The sequence below is a fragment of the Drosophila sulfurigaster genome, chromosome 2R, assembly GCF_023558435.1.
Source record: "Drosophila sulfurigaster albostrigata strain 15112-1811.04 chromosome 2R, ASM2355843v2, whole genome shotgun sequence".
NCBI lineage: Eukaryota > Metazoa > Arthropoda > Insecta > Diptera > Drosophilidae > Drosophila > Drosophila sulfurigaster.
The window spans coordinates 33,328,957-33,345,094 of NC_084882.1; the positions used below are offsets into that span (position 1 = coordinate 33,328,957).

The 16,138-nt window shown below is 41.6% G+C and overlaps 3 protein-coding genes across 3 annotated transcripts; 2 read left to right on the forward strand and 1 right to left on the reverse strand.

The window, feature by feature from the left end:
- The first annotated feature begins 420 nt into the window (after window positions 1–420).
- LOC133835529 (biorientation of chromosomes in cell division protein 1-like 1) lies at window positions 421–4,302 on the forward strand. Its single transcript, XM_062265509.1, is given in 5 exon segments — window positions 421–785; window positions 844–1,577; window positions 1,632–3,146; window positions 3,148–3,792; window positions 4,073–4,302. Coding segments are annotated over 5 exon segments (3,249 nt in total). The 5' UTR covers window positions 421–561; the 3' UTR covers window positions 4,204–4,302.
- Window positions 4,303–4,611: 309 nt separating this feature from the next.
- Window positions 4,612–12,221, reverse strand: LOC133837938 (mitoferrin). Its single transcript, XM_062268853.1, has 7 exons — window positions 12,073–12,221; window positions 11,193–11,983; window positions 8,112–8,200; window positions 7,922–8,046; window positions 6,828–7,063; window positions 6,603–6,764; window positions 4,612–6,223 (listed from the first exon to the last, which is right to left on the reverse strand). Exons 2-7 carry the CDS (start codon window positions 11,307–11,309, stop codon window positions 5,789–5,791), a joined length of 1,164 nt encoding a protein of 387 aa, XP_062124837.1. The 5' UTR covers window positions 11,310–11,983; window positions 12,073–12,221; the 3' UTR covers window positions 4,612–5,788.
- A 163-nt stretch (window positions 12,222–12,384) lies between these two features.
- On the forward strand, window positions 12,385–16,053 carry LOC133837934 (endoplasmin homolog). The gene is made up of 5 exons (XM_062268848.1): window positions 12,385–12,595; window positions 12,688–12,783; window positions 12,979–13,061; window positions 13,516–14,777; window positions 14,835–16,053. The coding sequence occupies exons 1-5, from the start codon at window positions 12,556–12,558 to the stop codon at window positions 15,736–15,738; spliced, it is 2,385 nt and encodes a 794-aa protein (XP_062124832.1). The 5' UTR covers window positions 12,385–12,555; the 3' UTR covers window positions 15,739–16,053.
- The last annotated feature ends 85 nt before the right edge of the window (window positions 16,054–16,138 follow it).

Here is a 16,138-nt window from a genome sequence, read left to right on the forward strand (position 1 = left end):
ACTTGAACTTAATTTCATTATAACAACAAAACAATTACTTAATTATGCGTCTGGAATTTAACTATTAACAAAGCGTACAAACGATAGAGATAGCGTACCGCAAACGCTTGCTTGCGCCAATTTTTGTACAGAGTTGTATTTTTAGCGTGACCTCAATTTAAATCCCAAAATATACTAAACGGCCTCGGGAAAAATATAGCACAAATTGTACAGTACAATAGCTGAAATGGTCTTCCCACTCTGCACAATCAGTGATAGCGGAAATTTTTGAATTATTTGTATTTTATTTGTCACTTTTGAAATAAAATGAATTTTAATGTTTTGTAAACGTCCTTGTTTGTTACTTAAAATTAAATAAAATCTGCTGATGCTGCGAAATTAGTTTTAAAAGTGACTCAAGCTATCGATAGAAATACGATAACATAAACAGATGCGTTCAAAATAAATTATTTCAATGTTTACCTTAAACGGTCATACTTTGAGATTCCTGAAAAACAATATTCCACAATAAAAAACCAAAACCTGCGTTATTGAACAACATTATTGTTCTATCCACGCAAGATGGACAATTTTGTAAAGACACTCATCGAGGAGGTCAAATCACAGGGGGTCTTCGACGAGTTTCGCTTTAACTGCTGCTTGGCCGATGTGGACACGAAGCCAGCCTATCAAAATGTACGCAATCGCGTCGAGACGGCTGTCAACGATTTTCTGGCCAAACAACATTGGACACCAGAGACCAACAAGGTGCAGCTGCGCGAGCGACTACGCAAACATTTACTCGAGTGAGTTCTGAACCCAGTAATAGCGTTCTTTTTAAGTATTCTAATTGCTTTTTTCCAGTTCCGATGTCTTGGACAAGGGAGTTGATCACATAGTTGATCAAGTGGTCAATCCCAAAGTGGCAACAGTATTTGAGCCAAAAATCGAGAGTATTGCCTACAAATATCTAGGCATCGCACCGCCCCCACCACCCGCACATCCGCCACCTCGCCCGCCTCTGCTTCCTGCGCCTCCTTTGCCGCCCTACGCGGGCCATAGCATGGGACATATGAACGGCGGCAGCAATATGCTGCAGGTAGAGACAACAGGCAGTCTGCTCCCCACAGATCTGGAACAAATTAGTCCAGATTCTGATCGTGCCACCATTAAATCAGATATGAAGGATGATAGCAAGGATGAGGAGCTGCCGCCTCCTGGTGTCGATGACATGGACATGGACTATGATGATACGACTTCACCAGCGTTTGAACCTGCCAGCAGCTTGAAAGAAGACCTCAACAATGGTTCGCTAAACACATCGGATTCACTTAAAGACGTCAAAGAGTTGGCTAACGATTCGCGAGACGCTGGCGCCTCGCAGACATCACAGCTGTCGCAGGTGTCCAGCGATAGTCGTCTGACGATTGCATCCACGGATGCACAACAGCCAGCGTCCACGAACAACTCCAACATTGCCGCTAACATGTCGGAGGAGGCGCAAATGCCGAAGTTCAATGAAAACTCCAGTGAAACGCACGAAAGCAGCGGACGTCAGCTGCACTTTGATATCAAACAAGATGCGATTACGTTCGAGGGTTAGATGTTATAGTATTTCATTAAAAAAGCAACTAACAATTCATTTTTTACAGGCACGGAACGTCACAATTCCATGTCGGAGCAAACCAATGGCGGCACTCAAGCACTGTCCATTGAAGATGCCATCATGAGCGAGATGAAGGCCAACATAAGTGATGTGAATAGCGTGGCATTGGAGCCGACACCAACGCCGCCAGAAGCGCCTATTAAAACGGAGCCTGGAGCGGAGAATAATTTTAATGTGTTTACGGACTCACAGCAGCCCAAAGAAGAGCCAGAAGTACCTGAAATCAAGCCGGAATTGATCAAGCTCGAGGAGGCAAAGCCCAACGAGCCTGAAGCGTTGCCATCTGCAACAACAGAACTGAAGGATGAGGCACTCAAAGCTGGGGAAATAACCGCATCACCTGCTTCGGCTTCCTCCTCGTCCCAGACTAAGAAGCACTCACACTCCAGCGACAGAAAGGACAAAGACAAGGATAAGAACAGGGAGAAGCGTCATCATTCATCATCAGATGACAAGCGTCGCAAGTCGCGAGAGCGTGAAAGGGAACGAGAACGCGACCGTGATCGGGAACATGACAAATCACGCAGCAAAACTTCATCCAGCTCCAAGCACTCCTCACGCTCTTCGCATTCATCCAGCTCGAAGCATCGCAGCAGCAGCAGCTCCAAGCATGACAAGACAAGCTCATCGAGTCGCAGCACCAATCACGAGTCCACTTCTTCCACCAGTAAGCGCAGCTCATCGACGCGTCACGACTCATCCAGTTCATCCTCGCACAAGAAGCACAAATCCAGCTCCAGCTCATCGAAAAGTCGCGAGAGCCGCGAGCATAGTCATAGTCACAACAGTAGTCATAGTAGTCATCATCATAGCAGTCGCAGTCACAACGGCAGCGGCAGTTCGTCATCCAATTCAAAGCGCAGTGATCGCGATCGGGAGCGTGATCGTGAACGCAACAAATCCAGCTCAAATTCCACAACCTCCAACTCTGCCTCGAATTCCATTAATCCGCCAGCAGCGCCAGCGCCGGCAATCATCCAAGACGATCACAATGAGGAGAAAGCCAAGCTGCAGAAACGTCACAGCCACGACTCGAATGATGAGGGCAAACCTCCAGGTGCAGCGGGAAAACCACAGACTGCAGAGCCTGCTGTGGAGTCGCAAACCAAAGAGAAGACAACGAACGGCAAAGCGACGGAAACGAACGGCACCAATGGCACGAATGGCAGCAGTCCATCGGAAGCAGCTCCGGAAATTGTGGAGGCAGGGAATGTGGTGATTGTTAGTGATATGCTGCAACAGTCAACGGCCAGTTTCATTGAGTTGAGCAGTGCGAAACCAGTTGATGAGCAGCACAAACTTGAAGCGGAGGCCAAACAGACAGTGGAGTTGAATGAAACAGCGCCCGAACCGGTTGCGGAGTCCGAGAAGAAGCCAGAAAGTGAAGCGACAGCAACAAGTGAGACAGCATCAAATGAACCAGATCTGGCAGCAGCAACTGAACCAGAGTTGGCAGTATCAAGTGAGCCTGAGTTGGCAGCATCAACTGAACCCCAGTTGGCCACGTCAACTGAAGCAACTTCTGAGGAGAATGTGTCTGAGAGTGTGCAGCCAGAGCCATCCGAAAAAACAAATAGAAGAGGATACAAAAAGTACTGACAATAGCCAAAATGAAGCCCCAACAACTGAAGAGTCCAAGTTAGATTCTCAGGTAGCTCTAGCAGCAGAGTCTGAGGAAGTTCCGCTAGAATCCAAGGAAGCACCCGAGCCAAGTTCGCCCGCAGCTGCTCCAGCAGCCTCTCCGACACCTGCTGAACCCCTCAAGAAATCGGATTGTGCTGAGCCAACTGCAGATCATGTGGAAGCACAAGAAACAAACGACGCTTGCACGCACTTTGAGGAGAGCGCTGAAGAGTTCAAAGCGCGTCTACAGCTCATTGAGCAGCACATTAAGGATCGTCGCACGTTGTTGAATGTCTTCTGCGGGGTCGAGGAGGACGTGAGTCAACCCACGCGTCGTAACAGCGCTAAGCGTCGGCTGAGCAGCGAAGCATCCTCATCGAAACCACACACCACCAGTTGTTCCAGTGGCAGCAGCAGCTCGGGCAGTCCGAATGCCAAGGTGAAACGCCCTCGAATGTCACCCACACCCTCAGAGATCAGCGTCAACTCTAAAGAGAACGAGGAGCTGGATAAGCATGACAAAGGTAGCTAAAGCGAGACATAAACTAAAAGCAACCATTTAGTAATTTAATAGTAGCACTTGCCAAACCTTCATACAAAAGTACAAAACGCCTTTGCCTCTTTATCTTTTCTCCACATGCCGTCCGCTCGCAAAAACCTTGTAAAAAAAAAACTCATTTAATCCCATTGTAGTTCTCTAAGGGTAAGCCAGTGTTTTCACCACATCTTTGTTCGCTTTAAATGTGCAGCTTCAATTGATTTGCAGATTTCTGTAACTAATTCTAATTTGTTCACGCTTTGCAGGCGATTTGTCGGCTCGACGTCTCAGTCAGAAGCTGTGTCAGCAGCAGCGTTACACCAACGATGATCTCTACAAGCCCCGTCCACTGTTGTCACAGCGTTCGCGTCGACGCGGCCTGGATGCAATCCTCTAGCTGGCTCTAGCTTCAGCTGCTACTGCTGCTCTTTCCTATGTATAAATCGTATCGAATTGAAGCAATAAAAAAAGGCAATTGTTATTGTTGCATTTGAAATTAAGCAAATGTTGTATTATTAATGTAACTCTGTAATCCTGTCGAGGATTTTCCCCTATTCACTCCTAGATATTTATCACATCAGAAGAACCTAAAATCAATCCAAATTTCTTATTTGTAATCCCAAATTTTAATCGAATTTGATTTAGCTTCATTTCCAGCCCCATATCCATATATAGATCACATTAAATAAAATCTGAATGTTGAATTTGAAATGAAAAAACCAACGTTAATTTTCTCCTCTTTTTTCTTTTTTGTTTTTTTAATGAGTCTGGGCATTTCTTGCTTCGTTTAACAATATAATGTTGATTTGTTTTTTGTTTCTTTCTTTTTAGGGCTACATGTGTTATATATACATATATAATATTGTTATGTATATAAATAATAACAAACAATAAAAGTAATAATTATTATATGTCTGTGTGTGTGTGTCTTGTGTTTTAATGCAATGCGAGGCTAACTTGACTGTGAATTACATTTTTTGTTTGCATTTTTAAGAGAAAAACAAAAAAACTTTGGTACTTAAAGTATACATCCAATTGCGTGGGCCTGATCGAAATGAGGGATCAACAATTAAAGGGATCACGCTCAAGTCAGCTGCAGCATTGCATGGCAGAGTTTTGTAAATTGATCATAAAATACACTAAACGGTTAAATTCTAATTGAAATTTTCCACATTTGTAACAGCAATAATTTGTTTTTAATTTTGTTTTTAATTGTGTATGTTTTAATTGTAATTTGATTACAAATCAATTTTTGTCTTGCGAAACGTTTTATTTTGTATTGTTTTGCTTTGCGTTTAGATTTTTCTTTTCTTTTTTTTTTGCTTTAACAACATAAACATAAATATATGTATATAGATATATATATATAATTTTAAATTGGTTTTCTTTTTTTAAAAAAATCATCGTAGTAATACATAATTTTAGGTAATAGTATTTTACAAGTAGGTTTTTTCTCTCATTTCCAAGGTAACATAGATACAATATTAGATTATTATCAGTAATTTTAACAAAGAATTTCGCAGATGACTGTCTCGTATGTGGGTGTGTATGTGTATGTGTGTTGTGTGTGTGTGTGTGTGGTGGGTGTATGTATGTGTGTGTTTGTGTGTGTGGCGTGTATGAGAGCGAGAGTTTTGTGCACAACAACAACTACAAATTTTTAACCTCCGACTATGTTCATGGAGTGATAAAACTCTCTCACCGACTCCCGCGTCGAGTATTCATACAAAAAGCAACTGGAACCGAGCACCATCATCGTCGCCATCATCGTCGTCGCTCCATCGCCTGCTCGGCACTTGGCTGACAGATGTTTCAAACATCGTGCCACCCACATTTATGGCTTGCTTGTTGCGGGGCTCCGTTCCAAATCACTTTCATTTTTGTTTTGTTTTGTTTTAACTAAAAGCTACGCTTATGTTTTTAGTCGCTGCTGGTGCTGCTGCTGTTGACGCGCTGCTTCATCGCGTCCAGACGCCTCAGCCTTACGTACTTGAGAAGCCCCGCTCGTAGGGACCCTTCACCTCCGTATGCCTCGTATGCAGATTAATTGTGGGCGCCGCCGTTCGTGTCGACAGCTCGCAGACTGTTTTAATGGCACCCGCGGCATTCACTGTTGGCGGTGCCGGATGCAGCACAGCCCCATCCTTGGCCACACCAGCGACTGTTATCTCGGGCAGCTCGGCCTCATGCTCATCCGACTCGCTCTTGGGCAGCACATAGTCGGTGGCCCGCTGCTGCGGTGTCTGCAACTCCGAGCGACCCGTAATTGACGATTTGTATTTCTCCGAATCCATGCCGCACAGATAAAACTTGAAGAACTCATATGTGGACCAGCAAATGGCCGTGGCGGGCATGGCGTACAGCACACGAGCTGTCATGCCCTTGAAGAAACCCATTGGACCAGCCATGCGGTAGATCTGTAAAGCAACAACAGACAATTAACCAAGAACTATTTTTTAAGGCATGTGACACAAAAATAAAGTCTATTAGTTAGCATTTATGTTATATATAGAAAATTGTTCGACCTGATTCACTGATTTCTAAATTTACCATTCGATCGAGTAATCAAAATGTGTTTTCTGATCATTCCAACTCTTTCGCTTTTTAAAATCATCAAGTCAAATTATCTGAGAACGAAGTTAAGTTGAGACCAAACCTAAGCACATATTTTAACCACTGCTTATCGGAGACACATAACCTTAATCTCTGAGATCTAACTGTTTTTAAGGACAGTGTTATATTGTCTCTATTATTCGTATTGAGCGGAAAAGATCTCCACTATCACCGTAAACTTACCTTTCGGATAGCCTCGATCATACCCTGTGTCAGGCCCGTCTCCTGTGTATTGAGCAACGTCTTCACCACATCCAGAGGCGTCGTTATGGCCGCCGCCGAAGCTCCAGCTGCAGCGCCTGCCACCATGTGCACCACTGGACTGTACTTGCGTTCCACATTCAGCTGTGAAACAAAATTTAAATTAAAATATATTCATTAAGCAAATAAAATGATTGATTCTCTTACCCTATTCTGCAGAAATTCGTATGTGGTAAAGTGAATCGTCTGATATGGTATGTTCATGACGAGCTGCGTCCAGTAGGAGCGATAGAAGGCATGTAATCCTTCTTTTTGATACACATCCCGCATGCATCGCACCACCGAGGTGTATGGCGAGTTGTACATTTGCATGCGTTGCTTGATCACGTCCGTGGGATTGGAGATGGCATCGTGAACCAGCGTCGCCAACGCACCAGAAAGAACTGCGAGATAAAAATTATAGATTAATATTAGCTTTTTATATTTAATACTAAGTAACGTAAATGATTGCCATCAATTTATGATCATTTTAATAATGGGATAAGAAAGAGATAGATAGACGCTAAGAATCAGCAATTATTTCTGATTTGCTTAAGTTGCCCAGTTAGGTAACAATGCACCTATCTTTGTTATCATTAAGTTATTATTTTAATAAAAATAAAATAAAAAAAAAGAATTAGAATTGATAATTTAGCCGAAGTATCAAGAGCAAACTTTTTGAAAGATTAAAATTAGTTTAAATCGCAAATTCAGTTAAATCCTAAAAGCAGAATTATTGGCACTCCAAGCCAAGACAACAAACGGTAATTTCGAACATCGAACGAATCGGAGATCGAGGAAAAGCGTGGATGCTTCATCGCTGTGTGCTTACGCTTGGTTTGAGTGCGTTAAATTACGTAAATGCATGCGCATATTAGTGTGCGTATGCATGTGAAGTTTTGCAACTGCGCGTCAATTTTGTTTTTCAGCGACGAAAGCTCGACAACGAATAGGACTAAAAAAAACTCATGTCATACATAGATGTGTGCAATTAAGTAATGCGAGCCTAAAGACTGCGATGGCTCTGTTTTTAAGGACTTTCCTAAGATTTGCGCATTGTATGTTTGACATATCTTATAACTTTAAACCTTTGCTTCTAAATGTATAAGTATTTATAATCAATGAAATTTGCTAAGAAAGTTTCCATTAATCATGTTTATCATAGTTATCTATTAAATGTTTTACCTTACGCGAAGTTTTAGTGGAATTTTTGCAATAAAATTTTTTTCCTGCGGATGCAATATAAATTTACTATAACGCACCGTAATTCAAATGATTGTGTGATGTAACTTTGGTCAGCTGCTCCTTGGTCATCTCATAGACAGCAAAGTACAAAGAATGCGCCGGTCCAGCACCCGCAACCACGGCGCTTGCTCCTCTAATTGGCCTGCAAAGCAAATATAAAGTTTAATAACAAAGTTCTTCAAGACGATCACTATTAAGATTACTTACCTCATGATGCCCTCGCGGGTGATCATGTTCTGAAAGGTGCCCATGATGTTCAAGTGTTTGGTCGGTGACGTCAGGCTCTGCATGCGGGTCTAAAGATTGAAAAGAAAAGTCTTTTAGTATTTATTTTCAATTATGTGATATACATTATAATGCAATAATGAATTGCTACAAAGTTTCCCTTAGGGAAAGAACAGAAATCGCCCAGCATTTTTATGGTTTTATTGGCTAAATTAAATTTCACTAGAAATATAAAGAATGCGACAGCAGCTGTACAAACTCAAGTGGATTGCATCACTTGATACCAATTTCATGTCCGGTCTAAATGACCACAGATCTTTAGGGTAGACTAATAAAACAATATGATAAGATGCAGCCAAAGTACGTGACACTTCTCAGTCTTGAAAACAGATGATTCACAATGATAGTACATGTTCTTTACTTTTCTTTTGGTTAAAGTCGAAAAATATAAATTTAAAATTACGCGACGTGAAATTTCAAAAATTCTACGCTGGTGAAATAAAGCTTGAACATTGATTACTGCAGAAACAGTAAATTAGACGTGAAATTGGGTAGAATGTAGATTTTAATAATAATCCCAAAAAAAAAAGTTTTAAAAACCTCAATTTAAGAGATTATATTATTTAATTTCACAAACTTTCTACTACTAATTCTAGTTATACTCGAATCTTCTATCGTAATTTTAGGGTTCAAGCTAACAATTGCAATTATTTTATAAAGCGTACACAAAAATATTGTTTGTAATAATTTTGTGTGACAAAATCAATTGCCAATTTCCTCATATGACTAGTGGGTGTAATTCACATAGTCGAGCAGCTCGCTTTCTGATTGATCAGTGATCAAACAATTGTATATTTGCAAATATATAAATGTACTTTTGAGTGTAGTATATGCATTGAGGCTGAACACAGCATCCACATTGTAAATTATAGAGAGAGTTACGAACGCGAATACGATAAGATAATCTAGGAATAACAACACAATACTTATCTATTCATATGGCGAGTACCAAGTCACAATGATACATACATATGTATGCAAGTATATAGTATATAGTATATGCATGTCTGGTGCTATCATTCCAAGAAAAACGACGTCAACGAGAGGGCTGACCAAGGTGATGGAAATCAAGCATTTTGAACACCAGTCAACAACAACAACAACAAAAGTCGAGTGAAGATCAATCAGTTCCCCCCCTCCTTATAATTAAAAACCTACAAACGTATATACGTACATATATATTGAATCTAGTAGCGGTGAATGAAGTGTTTACCGATGATAAAATAGAACAACAAATAAGGTTATTTCACCACAAGCTGACACTGAATGTAACATAAACCACCGAATAGAATCCACACATCAACATCAAATCGAATAGGTTCCACATAGCCCACCCACAAACAGTTCCTCATAGTGCACTGATTTAAGCGATAAGGCAAAATAAAAACCAAATCGTTGTCAGCGTGATTATTTATAAACTAAAAGCTAGTAGTCTGTTTAATTGCCATTCAATTGAGCTCTTATTTATATTGTTATTGCGGTTCACTCACCACACATATGTACGCTATACATATAGAGAAAAGTACAGACGATGTATACTAGAAAATTAGCTTGTCAGCGTGACAATGAATATGATTACTCGAGACTTGATGATGACGCCGGGAATCCCTTGCCAGCTTTAGTTTGGCATTTAATTGGGCGCCGCCCGTCAAATATGGATCGTATGCGAGAACCCCCCCCCAAAACCAGATAGAAGATATTGACAAATGTCATCGTTTTGATTCGGATATATTCCATTTCAGTGTCACGAAGAAGAGCTGGGGTGAAAATCAATAAACGTTCGTTGAGCGTAGAAATGCATTCGCCAAAAACCGAATGTTCCGCTTAAAACAAAAGAATCGAACAATCCAAGTGTATGCATAGTATGTATATATAGCATATGTGGTTGTGCATATATACATATACATATATAAGAAAATTAATATATGCGCTTATATCGAGACAGCAGTGCCGCAATGCCGCTCAATAGCGAAGTTCTCGCATATTCATACAACATTTTATATAAGCACGCATAGCTGTTTGTTTTAAATACTAATACGGTACACATTTACTAAGTTACACAAAGTTCCATTCGAAATGTAACGATCGATTTCACAGGAAAAGGTTCAAATAGTCGTTACCTTCCGTATTTTTGAAATGGGTTAAAACTTGACTTACACAAAATCAATTCGTGAAAAGTTAGCTGCTAAATTAGTGTTTGCTATATAGGAAAGCTTTACTGTAATTACAGGTACATGTTTATTTCAATCGCAGCTCACATTTACTAAATTCTACAAAGTACTTTAAAAAAATGCAAAGATCGATTCTGCGAAAACACTTTAAAATCGATTACAACAATCGATTGAAATAACCATTTTGTTAGCGAAGCTACACTGTAATTGGACATTGTCATGCATGCAAGTTGCGAAACAAAGTTAAATTCATGAATTGCCGGCATTGTCAGTATTCTTTTCATATATATTTTTTAATATAATACTACCCAGATTAGTTCTTTTTTTTTATGCGTGAGCTAGATTTGCTGCCAAGCAGCGTGACAGCGCTAACGCGCGAGTTAATCTTATCAAAATGTTATAAATACGACAAGAACGTGCTCTGATAAGCAGAGCACCCAAAAAAAATAATATAAGGTGGGTAAAGTAAGTAACATGACGCCCAACCAGCTGAGCTGACAATTCGCCCTCTTGCCCATGCCGACCACAAAGACTTTATTAGTGGCGAGCAACGCGCGCATTTGATTCAATACAGCCAACAACCAAAATACCAAGGAATTACATCACGCTTATGCGAAGGCATAAGACGAAAACACTGACGCACACACATAAACATAACACACACACACGCATACTCATACATGCATATGCATGCCATGCAAACAAATACATAGACTGTAGATATGCGCAATTGTGAGGTTAGGTGCATTATATGTTGCACTACTTTTTTTTTGTGATTACATACAACAGCAGTATTTTTCATTAGGTTGTTTTTTGTTTTTTTTGGACTCACCTTCACCGAGTCCAGCGGATACATGACAATGTGCTCCAATATGCCAGCTAATGCACCAGCCGTCATATTGATGCCAACGCTGGTCGTTGGCAATGATTCGTAATCATCGATATTCATTGTTTTGGATTGAAAAGTGAACTCCTTGCCTTTGCGTTATATTTTATTGGCGTTTCTTTTGCTTTGACTGTGTGATTTCTCTTCGCTTCTGGCTTGCACCACAACTTTCGCAGCGAGTTTACCAGCTGATGATAAGCAACAACGACAACCACGACGACGACGCACTCGTTTTAAATTGTGATATTTTTGCTTGCTTCAATTGTAAGTTACACTCGCACACACGCATACATAAGCAAACGCACTCACGGGAATCTAAGATTGGGTAGATGTTGTTGTTGCCACAGCTATTTGGTTTCAGAATTCTTCTGATTGCCGGTTCTACTTCTTCAAATTTGCACACTTGTAATTTTGTTGTATAACACACGGTCACACAGGCTGCTGCTTCTTTTCTTTTTCGTAGTGTGCGTGTGTGCGTACTAAGGATGGGGAAGCGGGGGCGGCGACGACGACGACGGCGACAACTACACGATATACTATTTTATAATTGACGGGGAGCGCTCTCCACCTCCACACCACACGACGAACAATAATGAAATGTAGCCGTTGTTGAAGCCAACCGTTGCCGACGTTCTTGTTGGTGCTGCTGCTCGCTCGCTAGCTTTTTAAGTGACGACTCTCGCTGCTGCTGCTGCTGCGCTGCTTCCGTGGCGCATTCTATTGAATTGCGGGTTTAACTGCGAATATAATATACAACATATGTATATACGATATAGACAATTTATAATCAGTCCAATGGTTATTTGTATTTGTGATAAACACTCACGCAAATGTTGAAGTCAATTTCTTAGCAAACTACTATTCAAGTCTTACGGTCGCAGTGTTTTGCGTATTTGTATGTGTGTGTGCACGTGCGTGTGTATGCGTGTGTGTGTGGGGAGAAAAATTGATTCAAAGCAGAATGTCAAAAACAGCTTGTACCGCTTATGTTATCGAATATCGCAAGCGCTGTATGCAGCTCACTTAATATTTTGACTAGCATTCGGAGGGTTGTAACTTAAAAATACTTATTGTCATTATTTTGTGAACGAACTGGCAACGCTGAAACTTCATATTTATATGCTTTGTCTGCGGCGCGACGGCGTCATTCTCTTTGCGAAAAGTAATCGGTTGGTTCGTCGTCGGTCAGATATTCTGACGTAGAAAAACCTTAGTGGACGTCTGGGAAGTTGGTAGTGACGTGGCCATTTAGGCAAATTAACTTAACTATTGTTCTTAGTCAACTGCAACTTTAATTGCAACTAGCAGGATGAAGTATTTCCTGCTGCTAAGCATTTTGCTTTTAGCTGGTAAGTGTTGCCACGCTTTGTTAATGCCATTTTTCTTTTCTAGCCGGCATGTTAACCTAATTTCCCGTGTACAATTTAATTTTTCCAATTAGGAGCTCATCAAATTGTCGCAGACGACGTTAATGATGCTGCTAGCACGGAAACCATTGACTTGAATTTGGGCTCTTTCAAAGAAGCCTCCCGTACAGGTAAGTGAAGGGTGAAAAGAGAAAGGAGATAAAGGCGAGTGCGGTCAACGCAATTGCTGCCTGCGTTTTGTACACGTCAGCGTTAAGCGTTTACCGTTGCAATTGTAGTAGACGCCCCCCTTCCTTATCTACGCATGTATATAGATACCCGCTTAAGCTAACGTGTCTCTGTATTTGTATGTATTGTTACGGTAGATGCCGAGACGCTGAAGCGCGAAGAGGAAGCTATTAAATTGGACGGTTTGAATGTTGCGCAGCTGAAAGAAATGCGCGAAAAGGTTTGTAAACACAACCAGAAACAAACACGTATCTCTCCATCATACATATACACACCCTTACACACACCTACACGCCTATAAATTCACTCCATTTCATTCATTAAACATTTGTTGAATGGGCAAATATTTATTGTTTGCAAAGCTAAATATGTAATTTAGCGATCGTATTTATTGCTTTTATAAATTTTGATTTATTTACTTATATTTTGTACGTTTCCTTTAGTTAAATTTAAATTTAGTTAAATTTGTAATTCATCTTTAAGATTTGTACGTTTCCTTTTAGTTAAATTTAAATTTAGTTAAATTTTTAATTCATCTTCAAGTTTTGAATTTTATTTTTCTTTTTTGTATTTTTTTTATTCTATCTATATTGCTTTCCAATCATCTTAGTTTAATTTAAGACACACATCCATAAGTTTCCATAATTATAAAATTATTAATTATTTGTTTGCAGGCTGAGAAGTTCACTTTCCAAACGGAAGTGAATCGCATGATGAAGTTGATCATCAACTCGCTGTATCGCAACAAGGAAATCTTCCTGCGTGAGCTGATCTCTAATGCTTCCGATGCCATCGATAAGATTCGTCTCTTGGCTTTGACCGACCGCAAGGAACTCGAATCCAATCCTGAGCTGCATATTCGTATCAAGGCGGACAAGGAGAACAAGGTGCTGCACATCCTGGACTCTGGCATTGGCATGACCCATCAGGATCTTATCAACAATCTGGGAACAATTGCCAAGTCCGGCACTGCCGATTTCTTGGCCAAAATGCAAGATCCCAGCAAGTCCGAAGGACAGGATTTGAATGATATGATTGGACAGTTTGGTGTCGGTTTCTATTCCGCTTTCCTTGTTGCTGACCGTGTGGTCGTCACCACCAAGCACAACGATGACAAGCAATACATTTGGGAGTCGGATGCCAACAGCTTCAGCATCACCGAGGATCCACGTGGCGACACCCTGAAACGTGGTTCCATCATTTCCCTGTACCTGAAGGATGAGGCCCAGGACTTCCTTGAGGAAGACACAGTGCGCGAATTGATTCGCAAGTACTCTCAGTTCATCAACTTCCCCATTCTGATGTGGTCCAGCAAGACTGTGGATGAGGAAGTGCCCGTGGAGGAGGAAGCCAAGCCCGAGAAGACCGAAGATGATGTCGAGGAGGCTGATGAGGATGCCAAGGTCGAGGAAGATAATGAGGAGGATAAGCCAAAGACCAAGAAGGTGTCGAAGACCATCTGGGATTGGATGCTGATCAACGACAGCAAACCCATCTGGACACGTAAACCTGCCGAGGTCACCGAAGAGGAGTACAATGCCTTCTACAAGAGTTTGACCAAGGACTCGAGCGAACCTTTGACCCAAACACATTTCATTGCCGAAGGCGAAGTCACCTTCAAGAGTTTGCTATACATTCCAAAGGTGCAGCCATCCGAATCCTTCAACCGTTATGGCACCAAGTCCGACAACATCAAGCTCTACGTGCGTCGTGTTTTCATCACCGACGAATTCAATGACATGATGCCCAACTATTTGAGTTTCATTCGCGGTGTTGTTGACTCTGATGATTTGCCTTTGAATGTGTCTCGTGAGAATCTGCAACAACACAAGCTGATCAAGGTGATCAAGAAGAAACTGGTACGCAAGGTGCTTGACATGATTAAGAAGATCAACAAGGAAGAATACGAGAAGTTCTGGAAGGAGTTCTCCACCAAGTAAGTGCTTTAAAAGGCAGTTTTTAAATTAAGATACTAATTACACATCTCTTGTAGCATCAAATTGGGCATCATGGAGGATCCCAGCAATCGTTCGCGTCTCGCCAAGCTGCTACGTTTCCAGACTTCCAATGGCAAGAGCGTCACCTCGCTGGCCGAGTACGTGGAACGCATGAAGTCCAAGCAGGAGCACATCTACTATATTGCCGGTGCCAACCGCGCTGAGGTCGAGAAGTCTCCCTTCGTTGAGCGTCTGCTGAGCAAGGGTTACGAGGTGCTCTACCTCGTTGAGGCTGTGGATGAATACTGCATCTCTGCATTGCCCGAATTCGATGGCAAGAAGTTCCAGAACGTCGCCAAGGAAGGTTTCAAGCTCAACGAGTCGGAGAAGAGCAAGGAGAAGTTCGAGATACTGAAGAACACTTTTGAGCCTTTGGTGAAATGGTTGAATGATGTTGCCCTGAAGGATCAGATCTCCAAGGCTCAGATCTCTGAGCGTTTGAGCAACTCGCCTTGCGCTTTGGTCGCTGGTGTCTTTGGCTGGACCGGCAATATGGAGCGTCTGGCTATGTCGAATGCCCATCAGAAGGCTGATGATCCACAGCGTAGTTACTATTTGAACCAGAAGAAGACATTGGAGATTAATCCCAGACATCCATTGATGCGTGAGCTGTTGCGTCGCGTCGAGGCTGATGAGGCCGATGAGACCGCCAAGGATATGGCTGTTATGATGTTCCGCACGGCGACGTTGCGTTCCGGATACATGCTGCAGGAGACTTCCACGTTTGCCGACAGCATTGAGAAAATGATGCGACAAACGTTGGGCGTGGCTCAAGATGAACAGATCGAGCTCGATGAAGAGGAGGACGATGATGCTGATGATGTTAAGGCCAGCAGCAGCAGCGAGGCGAACACGAACGCCGAGGATGATGAGGAGGAGTCACAGCACGATGAACTCTAATTCCAGTCAATGAAATTTGTGTAAATATAAGAGATCTTCGTGGCATACAGACTGACTTCACAAGTAATCCATAACGCATTTTGGGGCACACACAGGAATACAGTACCGTTGCATCAACAGTACTTTGCTCCTCCTTAGCCACGTGCCTAGTTTCTAAGTAAGACAATTTCGTAATATTCCCAAAACACATCAAGCTCTCTGTGTGCTCAAAAACATAAAACGTAAACTTTATTCATAAATTATAAACAAATGAAAAATGTATGAAAACTGAATGCGCTACCGTAAAGAAAAATATAAATGAATTGCTAAATGTAATATTTGTATGAGTCATTATTTTGGGGAGTGTCTTTTTAATAAAATATAGTAGGTCAATAGGTTTGTTTGACCTTGCCACGGTTCA

What these genes read in the sequence shown, in the direction of transcription:
- LOC133837938 (XM_062268853.1), bottom strand. Translation starts at nt 11,309, where the DNA reads ATGAATATCGATGATTACGAATCATTGCCAACGACCAGCGTTGGCATC. An exon ending in ACGAATTTCTGCAGAATAGG is followed by an intron (nt 6,765 to 6,827) that starts GTAAGAGAATCA and finishes TTTGTTTCACAG; the next exon opens with CTGAATGTGGAACGCAAGTA. An exon ending in TGATCGAGGCTATCCGAAAG is followed by an intron (nt 6,224 to 6,602) that starts GTAAGTTTACGG and finishes GTTGCTTTACAG; the next exon opens with ATCTACCGCATGGCTGGTCC.
- LOC133837934 (XM_062268848.1), top strand. Translation starts at nt 12,556, where the DNA reads ATGAAGTATTTCCTGCTGCTAAGCATTTTGCTTTTAGCTG. An exon ending in AAGCATTTTGCTTTTAGCTG is followed by an intron (nt 12,596 to 12,687) that starts GTAAGTGTTGCC and finishes TTTTCCAATTAG; the next exon opens with GAGCTCATCAAATTGTCGCA. An exon ending in CAAAGAAGCCTCCCGTACAG is followed by an intron (nt 12,784 to 12,978) that starts GTAAGTGAAGGG and finishes TTGTTACGGTAG; the next exon opens with ATGCCGAGACGCTGAAGCGC.